At 36.2% G+C, this 22,841-nt stretch overlaps 1 protein-coding gene across 1 annotated transcript in view; it reads right to left on the reverse strand.

Annotated features, from left to right (window-relative positions):
• Positions 1-376: 376 nt before the first annotated feature.
• The window catches only part of LOC129245555 (protein sine oculis), a 127,781-nt gene continuing 105,316 nt past the window's right edge, over positions 377-22,841 (reverse strand). Inside the window, exon 7 of the mRNA XM_054883772.1 lies at positions 377-1,873. Coding sequence (XP_054739747.1) covers positions 1,210-1,873 — 664 coding nt within the window. The 3' untranslated portion in view covers positions 377-1,209. The remainder of the gene's footprint in view (positions 1,874-22,841) is intronic.

The following is a 22,841-nucleotide window of genomic DNA, read 5'->3' on the forward strand; positions in this document are numbered from 1 at the left end:
TAATTAGACCTTTAACTGATGATTAAATAAAATTTTTAAATATCTAAGAATTTATTGCTTAAAACCATAGCTGCTTTCGATTCACCACTTCTCTGCTCGCCAGAGAGTTTCGCTGTTTGCTAAGTGAAAATTTTTATGTTAAAGCCACAACAGTTTAGCGTTGTTTAAGCAACTCTGGTTTTAGTCTTTTAACTCACAAACGAATAATTATACGAGTAAGTAGCGACATTTTACGGATTATGCTTATCCTTACAAATTTTAATCGTTCATTGCCCATTTCTATATATTTATAGCTGTATTTTTTCTTTGATCACAACAAATTGCTTTCATTATTTTCTTTGCGTATGTGTCAAAACATGATCAATGCAGTGCGTTGAACACGAGGGAAATCGCTAGCTGGTTGGTGAATCGAAAGCAGCTAATATTTAAGTATTTCGGCATAATGTACGAGTTTCACTTTGTTTCACGGTGTGCCCGAATTCGAATATTTTTGTAGATCTAAAATTTTATACATATTTTTATATTCGTCAATTCATTTTTTTTATTAGCTAAGATTAAGATAATCATTTTTATATTTTACATGTCGTAGTTACATTTCCGCTTTAAAAGACATACATACATACTTACATATGTTCGCTACACAATAATGTAATATTTTTGATTTTCTCTACTACAATTTTTCGTTATTTTCATAACAAAATTCATGCTTCATGTTCTTTACTTTACACATTACTTAATAAGTTTCATGCAAGTATTGAAATATGAGTTTTTCTTTGAATTGAAAGAACGCTAACTTCTCCTACTACGGTGCATGCAGTACAGGGTGTCCAACTAACGCGTTAGCAGCAATTTAATACATCAGTGCCATTATGTGGTATGTTACTCGAAAGCAGCTCTTTCAGTTGGTAACCAAATCCTTATTTTCGGAACAGCACCTGAATGTCAGTACCCACGCATACATACATACATATGTATATTTTGGGTTGGAAAACACCTTTAGTTTCACTGGTTCCTGCCATTCACTATGCCATCCTATGGTGCAATCATTTAATAGTAGAAATTCGCCGATTGTTGCATTTCATGCCTCATACAAGCTGCCGCTGTCGACGACATTCTACCCGCGTCTGTGGCCACTGCTGTACGCTCCGTCACCACCGTCGCTGCTGCCGCCGCGTTGGCCATCCACTCTGCCGATGTTTCCAACTAGAATCATAAATGCTGATATTCGCTCATATCGTAAATGGGTATCGAACCCATGACGCTATGCAGGTGCGGATATGCCACCGAGAGCGGCGCCATTTGTCCAGCCGCCGCTGCCGCTGCTGCTGCTGCAGCAGCATTATTGCCATTTTTACTACTTGTCGATGCAGCGACAGCCGCAGCCGCTGCTGCCACGGCCGCTGAACTGAGTGCACCTCCGCCACCACTCGCGCCTCCAACTCCGCTACCACCACTACCACCGGAGTTCGGTGAGAGTCCTACCAATTGTGTGGCATTCAAGCTGTGCGGGTGTTGGTGATGCGTTTGCTCCATACTTGGCGCTGAACTGGTGTGATGCGATTGCGGTAATTGTGCGGCGACGGCAGCGGCAGCTGCAGCCGCAGCCGCGGCATGATGGTGATGATGATGATGATGGTGGTGATTGTTGAGTGCCGCTGTCGGAGATAGTTGTTGCGATTGTTGTTGCTGTGATTGCGGCTGGTGAGATTGCACGTGCGTCGTGGGGTGTTGGTGATGTGGCGATTGATGTTGATGTGCTTGGTGCTGCTGGTGGTGATGATTATTATTGCCTGCATTGTGCGATTGTTGTAAAAGAGAACTTTCCATCTCTGAATCGCTTGATGAGTCCAAATGTTGCTTGTCTGACGCGCCGCTGCAAAGAGAAGAGTAAGAGAGTTATGCATTAGAAAAATGGTTTTTTGATGCAGAAGCTTTTTATAATACATATAAAACTATTGTGAAAAGTACTAATGAAAAGTGTCTGCTAATTTTTGCCATCGACTGCCTACTTTTATATTTGAATTAAGGGGGGACCCTCATTTATCGGGTCAAAAAAATCGATTTTTTGGAAATAATTTTAATCTATTCTACAACTATTTAAGAATATATGTACTTTCAAAATTTCAAGTCGATATCTGTATTTTTGAAGGAGTGACAAAATTTTTAACAGGACGCGACGGGTGGCCTTATCGCCTGTATCCAAAACTTTAAACGCGTTTTTCTCGAAACATCATTTTTCGATTTTGTGTACACAATTGAGAACGCTGTATTGAACCAATCAGGCTTTACAATAGCTCATTTTAAAGATAATTAAATTGTTTTCAATGTGACATTAAGTGTTTTTTTAAAAAAAAAGATTTTCATATTTTTTTGTAATTTTAAAGTCAATTTTTATGCATGAAAAATCACTTTTAACATAAAACTGGGTAAAAAATATCAATTTCGACATTTTTCTTTAAATCAAAATGTCACATCGAAGGTATTATCCTAAAGTTTTAAAAAAAATTTGGTTTTTTTATTTCAGAAAAAAATTTAGAGCGCTAGAATGTACACAGATAGAATGAGGTGCCATGGACGAGGTGTATATTTCCATACTTAAAATGTTTTTTTTCTTCTCCGAAAATTTTTGTAGACAGTCAAGACATTTATTTTATGAATTACAAAACGTTTGAAGTTATTTTACCTGAGAAAAAAATTCCCAAAAATGATGCATTTTTCGACCGTCTAAATGAGGGTCCCCCCTTAAGGGGTTTCATATTCGCAGTAAGCTCTAAACCTACAATGCATGACGTACTTGGGCAAATCGGCAGTAGCGGCCGCGATCATTGAATTTTTATAAATACCAATTCCCCACAGCACATCAAATAATTTCATTGCTGTTAATACCAATAAAATTGTTGCCATTGAAAAGAGAAAATTGCTGATGGCAATGCAATGATAAAATCCATAGAAATGATCATATCTCGCATCAACATCCTTGCAACAACAATTAAGCGACTTAACGGCGAATACAAATCACACACTCCCCTTCGCTGCCACTACAACGCCATCATTCTTTTATCAACCCATTTATTGCGCCTCGGTCGTCAAAATCGTTCTTCGTGTAGAAATACATACACAATTTTTTTGTTGCCACTATTGCTTTGTATATACATCACTTGGCATTGTTGTTTTATTTGCTGTCTCTGTAGTTAATGCTGCCGTTGCTGCTGCTGCTGGCTGCTCTTTTGAGGATATCAAATTTCACACTACAAAAACAATACAACAACAGCACCAGTGGCAGCTAACAGCCTCTAGTATTCACTAAACAAAACAACAATGTCAACGGCATCGGCTTCGCTTCGGCTACGACTACCACGACTACGTAAAGTTGAGGGGCAATATTGCCTGAGCTATTGTGGAGTGATGGGACACAACGAGCAAACGATAAACATTCGTTCATTGCTGTTGTTCTTGTTGGTTTGGTTTTTAGGGCTACTGTAGAGTACATAATGATAATGTGACTGGTTGATGATGATACCACCACTGCATCAGAAACGTTGTGCCGTGCAAAAGAGCTTCATTCCATTTTATACGCTCACGTTCAAATTTTTACACATAAGAACATACGTACATAATTATGCTTGTAATTGTGTACGCATTCTCGATAATGCCAGCTTTGAATCGTTTCTAATTGTGATTGCCTGTCTCTTCTCGCGTACGAGATCAGCGACAAGCTGGCTGATCATCGCGTTGATGATCAGCGATACGACAAATACCTACAACAAAGCTGTCATCGTAAACAACTAGATCTGGGTCATTAACCAAAATACTAGCACACATACATACAAATATACATGCGTTCGATTTTGCCTGTGCGCATATAACTTCATTTCGTATGGAATTCCGCTGATTTTAAATAGAACTTATTTCGGAAGCTGTGAAGTACCTCGGAGAGATGACTCATTATCAGCTAAAATTAAAAAAAGTAAATTTGCTCTTGCTGCAGCATCGTTCGAAAATAATGTAGTTTCGTTGGAAATGTCTCTTATGTACATACATATGTATATATGTAATTAACTTCATAAATTTACCTTTTTCCATGCATTTGAAGCGAAACCCTACAAAAAAAAGGTTCCATTGGAATTTTTCTTAAACTCTTAAAAATATTTACACAATATATAGGGTGGTTAAGTTTCAAGGGCCGGTATTGATTTTGAATAAAATTCAATTTTTTTAGGAAATTATTGTCATTTCTCTTTATTATGATAATGTTGGCACGGCTCAATGACATATGGAACAAAATATCGGCCAAATGGCCGCCGCGGCTTCGGCGGCACAACTCCATCCGATGGTCCAAATTTTCGATGACGCTGAGGCATAATTGAGGTTCTATGCTGTTAATGTGCCGAATTATCTCATCCTTTAGCTCTCGAATTGTTGCTGGCTTATCGTCGTACACCTTTTCTTTCAAATAACCCCAAAGAAAGAAGTCCAACGGTGTCGTTGACGTTTAGGTGTGGTTCACATTCAACATCGGCCCTTGGAATTTAACGACCCTTTACAAACATATACACCCCTGGTAATAATAATAGGTACAGAATATTTTGGCTATTTTTATTTCGTTTGCTGAATGATTATTATTTTCTATCTCATTATTATCACAAACGCCATATAAATCCATATTTCAAACTTTGTAGAAAAAATTATAAAAATCAACAAATTTAATTTAAATATTGCATAAAAATATTTTTATTCTGGCTTATCCGGCAAGAGCTTTTTGAACTATTCGGTAGCTTGCAAATAAAATGATTCACTTTTTGTACTTTGTTATTATTCTATTCTTATTTCGGCCACGCTTGGTGCTTACAAAAAGAAATTCCACAGTTTGTAAAATCTGTTTTGAGAGCTAAGTAAATATTTAGAATTTATTGAGAGTTTGCTGAGAGTAAAAACATTTTCCACAGAGTCTACATACATATGTATGCATATATTTTTGTAATTAACCAAACCAGCAGCCACTTTCACTCACCCTCTTCTACCTCTACATACAAATGCAGAATATACAGCTCTTTTACGTCACACCAGGATTTTCATCAGCTGTTGCTTGTCTGCAATTGCACGTTCCCTGGTGTATTCATATTTTTACACTTCCGTGGAAAAACACACAAAAATATATGAAAAGCCACTCACTTCTATAAACAACAATCATCAGTGCCGACAATAACAACAACCAAAACCTCAACGACAATTAACTATTAACTATTTTCATTAACAATTACACGACTTCCCAATTCCCCAAAGTGAAATTCTATACATGAGCATTTGTTCAATAATTCTACTTACTTACATACATACATATAAATACATCATCCCTCCCACCAATAACAACATATGCTGATATCAATGCCAAGCAAAACAAAAACTACCATGACATAAAAGTACGAGAACGAGTATATCAAGCATAAAAGTCAAATCTAACACTCTCAAGTTAACGCGCGATGACGGCTTCTCCCTCACACTGCTATACTGCAATTGTACACCTAAAGTGCATCCAAAGCAAGTGTTCAGTTACCTCAGCCTTTTGCTAAGTGCTTTAGATAAGCAAATAAGTATGAAACGAAGTGTGACACCCTCAATAAGCCTCACTCACTCTCGCATTAATACCGCAATGTAATTTACTTAACAGCCTCGTGCCATGGTGGGCTCTTCTGTCGCTTGTCTTTCTGACTTTCTGCTTTCCTAATGATGTGTTATCTCTTTGAAATATGCAGCATTTCGCTTGGCGGTTTGGGAGTTTTCATATGTAGCGCAGTGTTTTATTTCCTTCCGGTTTCCGTTTTCACTCCCATTACAGTGGGTGCACCTATGACCTTTGGAAAAAGGAATATTTGTTGCGGTATTTAGATTTATCCAAATAATTATGTTAATGTTAAATAACCGCATATTTCTTGAGAAAAACAAATAATATAATAGCTCCTAGCATTTAATACAAGTTTTGTTTTTTGTAAAAAAAAATTATTTGTGAAAGCAACTCAAATTAAATGTCTAAAATGTTCAATGTTGTATTATTTGCTGTTAAAATAGATAAAAGGACCTCAAAATAACCCCAGCAAAGTTTAAAAGCAGAATATTTGGCTATATTTGAGGTTCCGCTAGTGAGATTTTTTTTATGAAAGTATCTTAAAGTAAAAACATTTTATATTTAAACCAATTTTCATCGATAAAGAATATTTATTTGCCTTTGAGATGTTATGTATTGAAGTTATAGTGTTTTCTTGCGTACTGTTACATAGGTTTATGAAAAAAAAAATTATTATAAGGCAAAAAACAAAAATATATGTTTTAATGAAAAACTAAATCCAGTCACAAAATCAACAATATTTAGTATCATGAAAAAAGTAAAGCTATAATTTGTACCAACTCGTCGCTTGTTTTCAGCAAATTTTTCTAAAATTCTTTCTACCGTGGAAGTTTGAGTCTACCCCATTGAGCCGCTCTTTCGACATCGTACTTTTTAAATACAACCCCTCTCACTTGATTAAGGCCAAATATTTTCATTTTGTTTTTGTGTCAAATTGCTTTTCAGAGTCGTCAAGAAAAGTAGTTTTTGCCAAAAATTTGTTTATTTTCTCAGAAAATCATCTTCTCTCTATGCTAGTTGTAAATTAAAATTTATTTTACCTTGATGTTAAGATGAAAAACGATTTTGCTCATCCGCTACAATTATTTCAAATGGAATCAGAAAATAATTTAAGGTAGTTTAATGAAATTGTGAAACAATCTGCTGAAATTGCATGAATTAGTGAAGTTTTATATTCAAATTGTTTTTCTTTCATTCTCGCAAGTTATGGTAAGAATCGCTGGTGTAGTTAATTAATTATAGATTATCGGAATGATGGTTTTGAACATTGTTTTTGGCCTTTCTCGTTCTGAACTTCCACAAAATTTCCTTCTAAGCTATCACTATCAAAAATTGAGCCCCAAGCCCCACCGTGATTACTTATGTATGAAATATTAAAATTGTATAACTGGCGAACTGACCCGTTCGGGGCATAAGTTTTTATGAGGAACTTTTTTTCCTGGCAGAACTTCATTCGGAGGTTTGCCATTATTGCCTGCCGAGGTGCGACCGCTATTAGAAAAAACGTTTTCTATAATTTGGTGTTTCATACCCAGGGCTTCGAACCGGGTTTTAGCAACTACGGCTACTCGGCCGCTTGTTTTGTATAAATATTACGAAATAAAGAGGGCTCGCAAGTTTGGGTAGTATTAAAAATTATGTGAATTATGCACCTACATAAGTATGTTTAGGCAATTTCAAGTGAAGGCTCCACATATTTGCGGCTGCGTCAACCAAATTTAAGAAAAGATGTGTTTATACACATTCATACATATGCTAATATTTTTGCACTAAATTTTTGCAAATTTCACTACTAACTACTTCATAAATCGTAATATTTCAACAAGGCCACCCGCACTTGCTATTACTTTTCAAAATCAAATTCTCTTAAATGTAAATTAAAACGTACCACGTACCGCTGTTTGACACTCAGCGTCGTCGTCACTGCACATTTCTTTGCCAGCACAGACGCCACCACACAGCCAATCGCCGTGGTGGCGTTCGTGGGGAAGATGTCGGTTTAGTGCGTTAGCCAACGGCTTTGTTTATTATTGCATTGCTTTGCAATTTTTTTCGTTTATTTTTTGTTGCTTGCGGATTTTAATTGTTTATTGTTTTATTCTCGTTCATTTCGTTTGAATGCCACCAGCGATTACCAATCCGCAACAAGTGAGAAATGTAAATAGTAGGTATTTATAATGAGAAAAGAACAAAGGAAATTTAAGAACAAAAACAATAACACAAATCAGAAAAGAGCATCAACAACAACAATAAACAGAGAAACAAATATTTGTGCGGAATTGCAAAGAAAATTATGATGAAGGTTTTAAATTTCAAAACAAAACATAAGAGTAGTGTAATCGCAGTAAATGGTGGAAACTTAGTAGGGGAGAGAAAGAGGGGAAAGGAAAAAGGTTAGCACTTACAGTTGCATCATAAATGGCTTGCCCAATAGCACGTGGATGTTTTATAAAATGACAATTAATATTACTTTAATAAAAATATATAAATATATATTAGCGGCAGGCTAATCCCCTACCCTTTCAGAAATAGATTAACGAAACCAACGCAAGACTCAGTCTTGTCGAGGCCTTATGCTCCCGAGAGGAGTGCACAAGGGCGAAAAATATACATACATTTGTACATTTGTATATATACGGACGTGTTCGGTCAACTTTCCGTTTGCTCAGGTCTCCTTTTAATTCAAATACCATTTGTTAATTATAAAAAATAAAAACAAAAATTAAAAAATGTATCTTCAGGATATTATACTGTAAAACATTACCAATAATATTTCTATAACACTTTTCACGTGAAATATAAAAACTCTAAAAATCTCAAACGAATATATCCTTGCTCTATAAAAATGGTCAACTCATGGTTCGCTTTCATGATTACCCTAAATGGTCGCATTTCTTTACCAAAAATGCCGTTATTGGAAATTACTTCGCAAACTGGTTAGTCGATTTTCTAATTTTCTTAATATGAAATACACAGTTTTGGCGAAATTCTACTTTTTATAAATAAAGCAAAGTTGTTTGCACCAAAAAAGCTGCTAGTGAGGGAATCGAACAATTTCCCATGGAAACCGCATATGAAATCCAAATTATATTTTTAGAGAAAATAATTACGCACGACCTTTGGAAATGTTAGAAGACTTTTACGTCAGAAAATACTGTCCGATGTGATTTCTCGGAAGAAGAATCTACTTTCAAACTCGCATCTGGGAAAAAAGTTTAAGACTGTAAAAGAATACCGCCACTGGTCTGTAAAATAATACAAAGAGGTACTTTTGTCGGATGAAGCGAAAATAAACAGACCTAACCAGAGGTAATATCGTGCTTATGGCCCAAAATAAGCTCGTCTCTGAGGGAAGTACGCTAGCGGTAACTTTGTGTACATATGTATGTATGTATCTAGATATTTAAGTGGAATTGATTGATTTTTTAGTTTTCTTAATGTGAATTTCTTGAATTTCCATTGATCTCACATTTAATGCAAACAAATTTATTTGCATGTGGAGTACTATTTTTATCCAACAAAACAAATTGTGTATGCCACATTTAACAAAAACCAATTCTTTGTCATAATTAGTCAATGTCAAAAAAATTAATCTTTGTTTTTATGGAGAAAATGCACGCATTCAATGGAAAAAAATTATTAAAAAAAAATCTAATTTTTGAGTTTTACCTTTATAGAAATTTATGAAAATTCAAAACAGAAAAATAAAAATAGTCAGAACTGGTCAAAAGGCAAAGTGTTTTTATAACAAAATTTAAAAATTACACGACTAAAGAAATAATTAAATTACAGATATTTACATACGCATACGTATTTTCAAATATTTTCGTAAAACACCACAGCATTATCATTATTCTCGTTTTAGTAGCTGTTATACTAACAACTTAACTGCCAGCCAGCTCCATTTTCTTATCATCCCCAAACAACAGTGCTAGAGCAGTTGAAGAGCTCACTAACGGCATGTACGTGTACTCGTATACTCAAACATAAACAATAACTTTCAAGTAGCTCAGCAACAGCGTGCAAATGCACTATGCGGTACCTAACAGCGGCAACAACATTAGATACTACATTGAGCATAGAGTGGGGAGCACAAGCCAAAGCGCCAACACTAAAAATAACAAACGATTTTTTTTTTTGAAAATAACGGATGTAACATGATACTTTTGAATGCTTTTTTACATTTCTTTCGTTTTTCTTTATTTTTATTTTCATAAATTTTTACGCCACCCTAACTTTCTGTATACACATGCATGTGTACATACATATTAAACAGAAATATTTCGCAGAAGTGAGTGGTAGTCAGCGCGCCCCCTCTTTGCATTGTCTTCGTGTCTATTTATTTAGTTAACAGCAATGGTGTTTAATGCGATTTGAAGTGCAGTCAATAGATGAAAAAGTTGAAAAAACAAAAAAACGTAAAGAGAGATCAAAACAACAATAACAATAACTAGTGAGGGGCGTGGATTGTGGTAGGGAGGTGGGTGGCTGGAGTGGTTCGAATGGGGGTGGAGTATTGATAAGCAATAGCCGGAATAAATCAACAGTGAGATTGAAAGCACTTTGAGAGAAAAAAAGTGGAAAATGAAAAAAGTCGAAGTAAAAACGAGGTGTAAGGACAAGTAAATACAACAATAATTGAGAAGAGCAACCGAAGTATCAGTACTACGAAAACGCAATGCTGCTTTTGTTTTCTGCTGGTGGTAGTGCAATATCGCCAACATACATGCAAACACATGCAAACACTGGAAAACCATTCAGTGGAATCACAGCAACAAAGGCAAGACGATAAAAAAGATTAACTAATAGGAAAATAGTAATGCCAGTAAGCAATGGCAATGGCATCTGGCGCGTCCAGAAAGAGTGCAACATATGATTGAAAATATAAGAGAATGAGAATAGTAAATAACAAATAACAAAAGAAAAGGTTTAGAGTAAAAATTAAAATAAAATTAAATTAAAATAGACCTATGTACATATATTCATATTAAATAATAATATATGTATGTATGTAAACTAAATTTGTTTTTACTAATTCATTTATATTCTTATATACATACATATATGAGTGCATTGACTGTGTTCGCATGTAACATTAACCTGCACATACATATGTAGTATTTATTTTGTGCTATGTTTGTCTGCTATCGTTTGCGTCTGCGTCTGCTTTTTTGTTTTTATTATTTCTACTGCCTTCCCTTTTAAATTTATTTTTAATTTTTTTCCTTTAGCATTTGTTTTCAAGTTTATTTTTTTTTCTTTAATATGTAATTTGATCCTTTGGACACACTCGCTGCACCATTCGCTTATGACCATTATAATATAATGATGGCGACCAGATCGGTGGCAACAGCAACAACGTGTGGTCTGGACTGCGGTTAATATTGTGTGGTGGGTTTTTGGAGGTGACGTGCTATACATATTTTTATGCATATGTATGTGTATTTGTATGCATACATGTACATATAACATATGTAGTTGTAGGTAGGTATACATATGTATATATTCCTATCCATGTGTATGAATGAGCGCACCTATATTTTGTGTAGATACACCTTTCCATACAGCAAAGAAAATCAGTACACGCCAGCCTAGCCACCGGAGTATATTTTCACATACAGAGTAGATTGGCAGATTGATTCAAATAGACTGGACATTTTGAGAATTGTTTTGTTTTTTTAATTTTGTGGCATATATGTATGTATGTATATTTTATTATGTATTTAAATAAGGATAGATTCCATTATTAGGAAATTCCCAAATTCAATCTAATCTATATTGACTTATAAAGACAGTAGATTGACGCATACATCCTCTAAAAGTGCTTAGGCCAAGATCCTCCTCACAGATGGATCTACAGTTTTATACTGACGCCGAATAGCGGATGGTTTTTTATGATGATTTTTTTCATGACAGAACTGCACTGTGGTGCGCCATTGGCAGCTAGAAAAATACGTAATTGAGATGACACCTAGGACATATGCATGTATGTATATGCCTGTATGCTACCAACGTAAGCATGATGGAAATAATAATGAGATGGCACCTATCGTGGTACCGTTACTTTGCTCTCATTTTCGTAACTTGATTAGGCATTTTTTTGTTATTTAGTCTCGGAGTTTTAGTTCTTTCATCATGACATTTTTCTAGCCTGTTCTAATTCAAAGTAATATTTAAAATTTTGGATATATACATTTTTTAAGAATTAGTTCAATAATGCACTCAGTTTTATTTACTTTTCCTTTTTTTTAACATCTGGGCGCATTGCCCGCGATTGCAGTTCTTCTGCTTTCAGCAGTCAAATCTCTCTCGCTACTGCAGTGTTGCCTAGCTTTGGATATAAAAACGCACTAAAATGCCCATTTAAAGAAAATTAAACACCAAACTTCTATTTAATTACTTAAAGAACTTTGTATGCGTGACAAATTGTCTTTAAAATGTGCGTTTTTTTAAATAAATGTGTTATGGTTATGTACAATTTAAGTTTTTGTTAAGAGAAACTCTTATGTTAAGAGAACGCCTTTTTTGCTATATTTGAGGTTATGTAACGAGATAAGTTACTCTTTTTGTAAAAATAAATACCGTTATAGTTTCTTCAGTATTTTTTGGTATTTTGTTGCTTATTTTTACTATGAATACACCTCTTGATGCCCTATGTCCCACTAAGGATTGGGGACCGGAAGAAACGATTACACCTCTATGGTTTCAATTGGCATTCAATAAATTCAAACGCTTTTTAAAATGTGTAAAAAGGTTTTCAATGTTAAGAAGAGTTGAGAGAAGAAGATTTAATATTCTAACATACCTTAAAGGGAACAAAAAATTAAATTTTCACTTTCAAAATATCAAATTTTAAAAGAACCAACAAATTTTCACTAACACCAAAGTCTTCTCAGAGGGTCCTCTTTCTTTTGACATTCTTTTGTTTAATAATACAGTTTTTTTTAACTTACAGTTTCGGTAGCTTTAAATTAAAAAAAGAAACAAACATCAAACTTGAAAATTTTCGCATTGTGAGTATAAAAAAGCAATAAATTTATTGCGAAGTGCAAATGGTTGGCAACACTTCACAACTCAGCTAATGCGACGTCACGCACTCTCTGATGGGCGCAATCTTGTTTCTATCATTCTTGCAACATAAGCACTATTGACTCTATTCCTTAATTTTTTATTTTATTCCATGTTATTATTTTAATTTATTACGAAAAATGCATTAAATTTTATTATATACAGCATAAATACCTTAGTACTTTTTTCAGGGTTGTATTCTTTTGCGCGTGGAAATCTTGTTCTTCTCAACTGTGACCACAAAAATACCACATGCAATACAACAACAAACTTAACCTTCAAAATGCGAAAAAAACTTGGGCAGCTGCACACAAATTGAATGATTGCAGCAATTACAACAACTGCCATTTGTATGTATGTATGTATGTACATACATATGTATGTGTAGTACTTGATTTTGCGGTAAATGATTAAAAATAAGCGAATCGATTGATACCCAACTCGCGCATGTCTTTTGAGGTTTCAGAAGCACTGATCATTCGACTCGGATTACAATCCAAAAACAGAATAATAAAGATAAAAATATGGAAAGTTATAAAATTTTACGAGAGGAAAGGTGTTGAAAAATTATTGAAAAATATCTCATAGAGATTAAAAACGAAAAAAGTGAAAGTTAAACTAAATATAATGGCTACCTCAATGTAAAGAAAATTGTGGAAACCGCACCATTAATTTCGGACAAGTGATCTTCAATGTAATTAAATTTTTTCGAAAACAACTTTGGTAAATAGCGAAATTTTGAAAATTTTCAATCAATAGCTCTTCCTTACTTGTTTATCAACATTTATCTAGGCAATAATTTTTACGTGCGACTTTTACTTTCACATTTTACCTTATCTAATTTGAACCCATCAAATAAACCCCTAATCGAAAGTCACATTTGCTCAGCTAAATAAACAGCGCCATCAAATAAAATAACAAAAAAAAAAACAAAAACAAACCACCTCGAAAGAGACATCATCATTTTCATGTTAGCCAACTTCAGCAATTTCGTCCACACACAATAGCTCAGTCACTCCAATCCATTCAACTGCCTTGTTAAACAACAGCCAGTGAAATGCCGCGTCCACGTCATACGCGCACACCTCAACGGTGAGTCAGCTAAGCCAGCAGCAACAGCAGCAATGGTGTGGCCAGCGCATAGGGCGCGAGCATATAAAAGAGTTCCCTGCTCTGCGCCAACAACGACGATGATTCGCCATTGCCAGCCACCGTTTGCTGTCGTTGTCGTCATCATCATCGCCGTGGTCTTCATTGTCAACTGAAAACCGGCAATCCGGCAGTAATAGCAACAACAGCATACACACACACACACACTGTGTACTTTGTATTGTTGTCCAGCCATGCATCCCTGTTGGGTTGTTTGAGCACGACCCTGCATACTTTACGACGTCTTTTTGCTGCGCGTAATGCGCATTCTTTCCTTTGCCGCACTGAGAGGTGGTGGTGCTCCCTTGCCTTCCCCTCATTTGTGAAGTGACATTTACGTTGCTGCTGTCTCTATTTATTTGTTGTCGGCGTCGGTGTGGTTGTTGTTCTGCGTCTGTCCTCCGCACATTAGCGCCTCTGTGCGCTTCGGTAACGCTCGACTGCGCAGCGTTTTGGTTCGTTTCATTTGTAAGCATTCACTCACTCGTCTGCTGTTTTTGGTTTTATGGTGGTGGTTGCTGTGGCAGAGCTGTGTGTTGATGCTGCTGTTTGTCTTTATTTTTCTACTTGCTGCCTGTCGCCGCTGTTTCTGTTATTGTTGTTGTTGGTGTTGTCGCTGCTGACGGCTGCCGGCGGGGCTAAATTCAACAACGTATCAAATTTCAACAAAATGTGCGTGTGTTCGTTTTTATTCCTTCAACTTCCATTTTTCATTAAAATTTTCCCTCTGCACGCTGCATTGGCCTTTTTGCAGCAATGCTTTTACGGTAGTTTTCGTTGTTATTTATTCTGTTGCTTTTGAAGTTTTTTCCTTTTATTTCGCTTTATTTTACTTTTTATTTTTGTATTTAGTATTTTTGTGTTTGCTTAATTTTTCTTTGTTTGCGCTTTGTTCGCCTTTTTGTTTGGCTTTTAGTTTTCCATGCTCGCCAAGTGAATGGGAGTTGTCGGCCACATTCAGGCTGCCTTTCGCCTATTGTGTTTGTTTGGCTATATAGTCAGATGGTGTTTAACTTTTTGCATGCTTTGGGGTGCACGACTTGTGCCCATTTCTTCGGTCGCCACAAACGGCCCACATTCGCATTGCTAATATGTACACACATACACACGTACACGTATTCTCGTTAGTCATATTTAGTGTGTGCGTTAAGTGAATAAATGAATGAACTAAGAAATGTGTGAATGCAATTTGTTGCGATACGCGATAATTGCGCTGGAAAGTAATTATTTAACTATATAGGGTTTTGGTGTGTGAAGCTGCTGATTTTTTAAGAAATGCCAGAAATATGCCAATCCCACAGAGGTTCCTGCTGTCATGCACACGAAGTTTCCAGCCACTGTGCCACTGGTTTTAGGTGTTGTGCGTAACAAAGAGCATGTCGTGCAACTACCACACTTCCTCATTCAAGGATTTCGAGTGAATTCTGCTGCATATGTATATCGAGGTTCTAGAGATAGTAGTATAGCCCTTAAAACAATAATGAACGCCGTTAATGAAAAGAATAAACGGAATTAGATCATACAACCTTATAGAACATCCGAAGGCGCTATAACCGAAAACGACTTGCAATTTTCTATTTCAACATATAACAAACTGTTGGAAAGGTAAGATTTTAGCCAAGCTAAAAAACACATAGTGACAGCCGATATATTCGAAAATCAAATTACATGTGTTACCCTATCAAAAGCTCCCGAAAAGTCTGTATAAATCGTGCGTAGTTGGAAGCCACATTTCCATTTTTTTCATTCATTTCAACTCTCCAACATAATAGTAGTATTTACAGATCTCTTAACGCTATTGTGAGCATAAATTACTGAAGAGAGTTAAATAAATTAAAAAAAAAGAGTTTTAAGATTCATAAAATCTCTTCTTTGACATCGAAAAGTCAAGCAGAATAGCACCCCAAACCACATTGAATTATCTTAGTGCGAGTTACATTCTGTTACTCTAACAGCATTGTTATTTCTCTCTAACGGTTCACTATGTTAAGCTCCCTTTAGCTAAAATTATAACTCAATCTTAAGATTCTCGTTGAATAAAACACAAGCTTAAGCTATAACCTGTATTTTTATTCGCATTACTTACGCGAGCAGTAGCAGCATAACGCGCATAATTCGTGTTACGCAATTTTAGATGAAATAAGTAAGTGTTACGTAGAGATCTAGTAGGGATATGAATGCTACGTAACAGAAATGCACAGTGAGAGTATAGATCTTCTACTCTCTAGAGACTTTAAAATAACTAAAATCAAACGGCAATTATAGATAAGGATAGAATTTGAGAATTTTTGCGAGCTGAGAGCATATTTAAGTAACACCTTCTGTACGCGGTCAATTCTCTCTACTGCAAATTGGTGGCAATTGTTGAGAGTGTAAGTGTGAGATAGCTTCGTTTTATACGGCGTAATAACCTAAGATAGAGTAAACAGTAGATATAATAAAGTTAATGTATTGCAAAATGGGAGTCAAAGATCGCACCTATATCTTTGAAGTCAGAAGAATGAAGAAAGAGCTTCCGGCTTGCGAATAAATTTCAAAATGTCTGCAACAGGAGCATTCTTGATTTCATTCTTGTTTTTGCTAGGGTAATACAGTTGCACAAGGTATGCTTTGTGATTTCATTATCCTTCAGACAGAGCCTACATTCTGTCGTATTCACAATGGGAATTTTTCGAGAAAAGCTAATTTAAGTAACAGTGACCTGTCAGAAAACCTACTATTTTCCTAATGTCTACTTTACGCATGTTATGCAACTCCCTATTGTAGGTAAAAGGTCTTATAAGGCTTATAAGGCTTGGCGTAATTATTGAGTATTCTCCTAACAATTTTTTTTTGAATCGTGGAATAGTTCTGGACGGTGAAAAGAATCAGATAGTGAATGTCAAAATAATCCAGCAAATCCATGAATGTATTTCCACAAAGGTTTCAGGTTGTAAGTCCAGTTTTAAATATGCAAAGCTATTGATTTTACAGAAACTAATTAAGAACATTGAACTGATTCATGTAATAAAAATATTCTCCCTTATATACGCATATTTTATTTTTAAAAGCGTTATTTTATTAGACTAAATGAACATGTGAACTTCAAATTATTCATTACCACACAAAACATTTATGGGTCTTCGCACACAGCACCTCTACATTCTCACCCGACAGCTGATGTACTCGTACATTTGTACTCACACTTGATGAAACGCACCAACCAGCAGAACTCGTTTACGACCTTCATTCAACACATAACCAAAGCATTGCTGTCCACTTGTTTCAGCTTCTTTTCACTACCACATCTACATTTATAAGCTGTTTTCACACAAGCAAATGCATAAAAATTCATAGGTACATATACATAAACGTGCGCAAATGCATTTACACACACATACATATGCATGCACATGACTTCATGAATTGACATAGGAAGAGAAAAATATGTCAATGTTGACACCTTTATATGGATATGGAATGTGGTTGAAAGGCAAGAGAGAAGATACGCTCACCATTAAGCAGAGTGAAACGGCAATAAAAAAAATTAAGGTAACTTTTAATGGCTTCACGCCTTTCCAAAGCCAAGCAATACAATTGAAGCACTTGAAAGCGCCTATCTACTAAAATACTTATGCATGCAGCTATGAAGTCCGAAAGCCGCAGTGGCAAGTTGAAGTTCATTGCGAAAATAAACTTATAAACAAGGATTAAAGCTGTAAGTGGTGTTAGGGTTGAGAGTAGTAAGTAGAAGTAAACAAAAAGTGGTTGATACGAGGGGGTGTCAAAAAATTCGTGGAAGGGAGGGACGGTTGGATTTGGATTGTATATATACATATCTATATATATATATATATATCCGCCGTTCGGCGTCGGCTTGAAACTGTAAGTCCTTCCATTTGTGGAACAAGATCAAGACGCACGCCACAAATAAGAGGAGGAGCTCGGCTAAACACCCAAAGGGAGCGTACGCGCCTATTATATAGGGACTTACAGTTTCAAGCCGACGCCGAACGGCAGATATTTTTTATAAGGAGCTTTTTCATTTTCGACACTCGGAGGTTCGCCATTGCCTGCCGAGGGGCGACCGCTATTAGAAAACACTTTTTTTTATTTTGGTCTTTCACCGAGACTCGAACCTACGTTCTCTCTGAGTTCCGAATGGTAGTCACGCACCAACCGATTCGGCTATGGCGGTCGCATTTTGCATAGGTTAAGTTAAATGGTTGCCTATGCACGGCCCACCTAGACAAAAAATCAAATTCGTTACTTTTGATATTATACAGGGGAAAGCATGGGGAAATAACAGAACAGAGTGGAAAAAGGAAAAGGGGACTTTGAGTGAGAAGAGGATGACGACCGAACTATGGCTGAATTACATTTGTCTTAACCGCTTCAAGCTACCGATGAAATTCGTTAGGTGTGTGTGATATCTAAATCTGTTATATACGCAGGTGTAGTAAAAAAGTGGGAGTCAAAATGTCTGCCAGCCCGACGAGTGCAGCTGAGGGGAAGGTGTTGAGATGATTCTAGCTCACCCTCCACACAGCTGCTACAGAAAGGACTCAAAGCAATACCAAGGCAAGAGCCTTAACCACTCTTCCTATAGTCCAGATTTAACCCGTGCAGACGATTATTTAGGTATTTCCTAAAAAAATTTACTTTGTGCCCATTTTCAAGGTATAGAAAAAAACATTTGTCGATGGTTGAAATGAACTTTAAGGCGAATATATCGAAATGGAAAACTTAGTTGATATTTAATGTTACCTCTTCCTCTTCGTTCTGCGTCTCATTTTGAACTGCCTTTGTAGTTTTAAAGAGATATTTTTTAACACATAATAGGAAATGGTACAGTTTTATATAGAACTACTAAGAAACATAAATACAAGACGTTGTTAAAAATATGAAAATAAAAAAAAATTCATTTAAATAACCTTAAAATTAAAAAAAGCTAAAAAAGGTTTGCGTGTGTTTTCCAATCACCTGCTTTCCAAACATTTTCATCGCTAGTAAATAAGCTACAAAAAACAATTCAAAAATCAGTGCGTTCTAAAAAAAACAATCTTCACTTTTTTGTTGTGCGTGTATGTACATACATACATACATAAGTATGCAATAAAGTTTTTAATAAATCGTTTTCCAACTACAAAACGACATGTTACCACACAAAGGCTGTAAAAAAGGAATTCACATTTTTTATCAGGCAGCAAAATCTCCAAATGAGTGTCACAGCAGCTATAATTTTTTTAATTTCGTGCGTACAACTTTGCACGAGGCTCGCTGACTGACGGTCTAGGCTATTAAAAATGTAAGAAAACGATAAAGAGCATTGTAAGAAACGGCAACAAATCAGTGTTGCGTGAATTGAAATGAAAAAAATAAGGTTGAAAAAACAAAACCAAGAAACAAATCGAAAAAGGTGTTGATCATAAATTTTCATATAATTTATTCGGACTTTTATGTATATATACGAGTATACATATGTATGTGTATATGCATGTGTATGTGCTATAACCATGCCTTGCGCTGACTGCTGTTATGTGTTTCAGAGAAAACAGGAGCTCGGAAGATGATAGAGCCCGAAGTAACCGAAGATTAAGCACACAGTTGAAAGTCGCTACCGTCGGGAGGGGTAAATTCGGAGGCGGTAGGGGTATTTTCTTCAATAATAAGGGGAGTGATTCCTGATTATTCACTTCTGACTTTACTCCATGCTAAAAGAGGCACTATCTTCCGTGAGTAACTTGAAACCACTACATTCGTTCGAGAGAAGCCTTGCTGGATTAGAATCGTGAAAAACGTAATTTGTTACAGTTATTTTAAAGGAAATTTTCTGTATTTTGATACTTTTTCGAAACTGAAGGTTCAATTTTTGCTGCTGCATGGACTTAGGTTACTTTAAATAATTCATAGATCCTTTAGTGATATCTTTTTATATTGAGAATAAATTGTTTGATATGCCGTGTGGAAGTCCTTTGGAGGCCAATAAATTTCCACACAAGAACAATTAATTAATTAATCATATATTAGTGAAAACTGTTTAGAAATAATCGTGATAGTACGTCATGCGCCCTGTTTGGGGTTAAAACTCTGAGAACTGTATCATATAACGGTAAAACCTACCTGGTGAAACTTGGTGAACTTAGTAACATTAAGAGTTAGAATGTAACGAAAGGAAGATGGATATACCTTATAGAGCCTCTTCAGACTTGGCTTTAATGAAGTATAGCCGAGTTACTAAGAAAATTATTGAAAGTTGTGTTTGTCACTCAGTTTTGTTACTCATGTCTCATAATCGATTAATCTCTGAGTGTTTTCTTAAACTTAGTGGGAATGATCGAGAAACAGTTGGCACAAAATTAATCAGCGCACCGGAGAAATTTATAATTTTTGCAAATGGCGGGGTACGTCATTCATATCAATTGATCACAAGACAGCCGCTGTATACAAACAGACAGGTAATGGAGCGCGTAAAAGGAAAAATACAGATTTCTGACACAAAAAAAATTTTTTGTATTGAGTAACAAAGTTTTTCAAAAACAAAATTGGGTGATTTATTTTGAACCACCTTGGGTAACTTGACTTTTTAGGGAAGGTGCAATACTCACTTTTCCAATACCTACCAATTTTCACCATAAGAAGAGTATAGGAAATTTGTGTGACTGCATCAAATTTATAATAATTATCTTAGCTTTTGATCTTCCAGAGAAAAGTTAACAGGAAATTTTAGTTATATGGGAGGTGTCACAACCCCTTTTCCAATACCCACTACTTTTAACCATAAGACAGGTATTGGAAGTTTGTGTAACTGTGTCAAATTTCATTGTATTAACTTTTGTGGTTCCGGAGAAAAGCGATTTTGCATTTTTAGTTTATATGGGAGGTGCCACGCCCCTTTTTCCAATACCTACCACTCTTCATCATAAGTATGGTATGCAATGCAATTTATGCATTCATGCCAAGTTTCAGTTCTCTAGCTTAATTGGTTTTAGAGATACATACATATTTCGGTTTTCACATTTTAGTTTATACGACAAATGCCACGACCTATACTCGTATATAGGGGTTAACATTACTGCACTAAAGGAAATATGTGAATGGAGGGATGTTTCATTGAAATCGGGCGAACGGCACACTCAAAAAAGGGGTTAACATAAGAGGCGTTTGAACAGTGCGTGCAAAAACAGAGAGATGACCCCACTGGCGTATATAGAGGTTATGTTGAGTTAGTAGCAGCCAAAAAGTTTCAGCCATATCGGCTTTTTTTGTGTTTGGCATTCGTTTGAATCGAGGAAGTCGAGCGATTTCTCTTTTCCACCACAAAAACGCACCGACGCCTCAGCAGTTGTGGTCGCAAAATTAATGGAAATAGGGTTCCAACTCATTTTACATCTCCCCTATTCTCCAGACTTGGCTCCCTCCGCTCTCTCAGACTACTATTTGTTCCTCAAATTGCAGAAATGACGGGCTTATTCAAGATTACATAAACGAGTGGCTATTTTTCACCCTTGCACAAATCCTATTATTCGGAGGGGATCAACAAACTAAAACAGCTTTGGACGTAGTGTAAAAGCCTAAAGGAGACTATGTCGAAAAATAAAAAAAAAGTTTACCGCAATCAATTAAGTAGGTTTTGGGTTTGCACGAACTTTTCAAGCTTAAAGGGGGTAGCTCCTCCAGACAACGAGTTTTTTCAATCATTTTTTGCGAAAAACTGAGAGTATTTATTATCTTAAAATAACACATTAATATTCATGCTTAAATAAACTATTTTTTTTAAATAATACTATTAATTAGTTCGTGCGGTTTTACAACAGATGGCGTAACTTGATTATTATTCCATCGATCCACATTTCCAAACATTCATTGGAGAGCTACTGTCGTAAGGCACAAACGTCAGTATAAGTTTTTTATTTGAAGCGTAAACAACAATATTTTTACCACACTTGAAAATGTCGAATTTCGTGCCAAATAATGTGTTTTTGCGGGGAATTCTTCTTCATTATTTTAATATGAAGAAAAAAGCAGCCGAAAGTCATCGTATCTTGGTGGAAGTTTATGATGAGCATGCTCTAGCTGAGCGAACGTGCCAGAAGTGGTTTGCACGCTTTAAAAGTGGTGATTTTGGCTTGGAAGACGAAGAACGCGAGGGTGCGCCGCCAAAGTTCATGGATACCGAATTGGAGGAATTGCTCGATCAAGATCCGGCTCAAACGCAAGAAGAGGTTGCAAAAACTTTGGGAGTTGATCAATCAACCATTTCCAAACGTTTAAAAGCCATGGGAATGATCCGAAAGGTAGGCCATTGGGTGCCGTATGAATTGAAGCCAAGAGACGTTGAACGCCGTTTTATGGCATGCGAACAACTGCTTCAACGGCACAAAAGAAAGGGTTTTTTGCATCGAATTGTGACTAGCGATGAAAAGTGGGTCCATTACGACAATCCAAAACGTCGGGCAACGTATGGATACCCTGGCCATGCTTCAACATCGACGTCGGCGCAGAATATTCATGGCCTGAAGGTTATGCTGTGTATCTGGTGGGACCAGCTGGGTGTTGTGTATTATGAGCTACTGAAACCGAATGAAACGATTACGGGGGATGTCTACCGACGACAATTGATGCGTTTGAGCCGAGCACTGCGAGAAAAACGGCCGCAATACGCCGATAGACACGACAAAGTTATTTTGCAACATGACAATGCTCGGCCACATGTTGCACAAGTGGTCAAAACATACTTAGAAACGCTCAAATGGGATGTCCTACCCCACCCGCCGTATAGTCCAGACCTTGCGCCATCCGATTACTATCTCTTCCGATCGATGCAACATGGCCTGGCTGACCAGCACTTCCGTAATTACGATGAAGTCAAAAAATGGATCGATTCGTGGATTGCGGCAAAACCGACCGAATTTTTCACAAAGGGAATCCGTGAATTGCCAGAAAGATGGGAAAAAGTAGTAGTAAGCGATGGACAATACTTTGAATATTAAATTTGTAACCATTTTACGTCAATAAAGTT

This window comes from Anastrepha obliqua, chromosome 4 (assembly GCF_027943255.1).
Source record: "Anastrepha obliqua isolate idAnaObli1 chromosome 4, idAnaObli1_1.0, whole genome shotgun sequence".
In the NCBI taxonomy this organism is placed as follows: Eukaryota; Metazoa; Arthropoda; class Insecta; order Diptera; family Tephritidae; genus Anastrepha; species Anastrepha obliqua.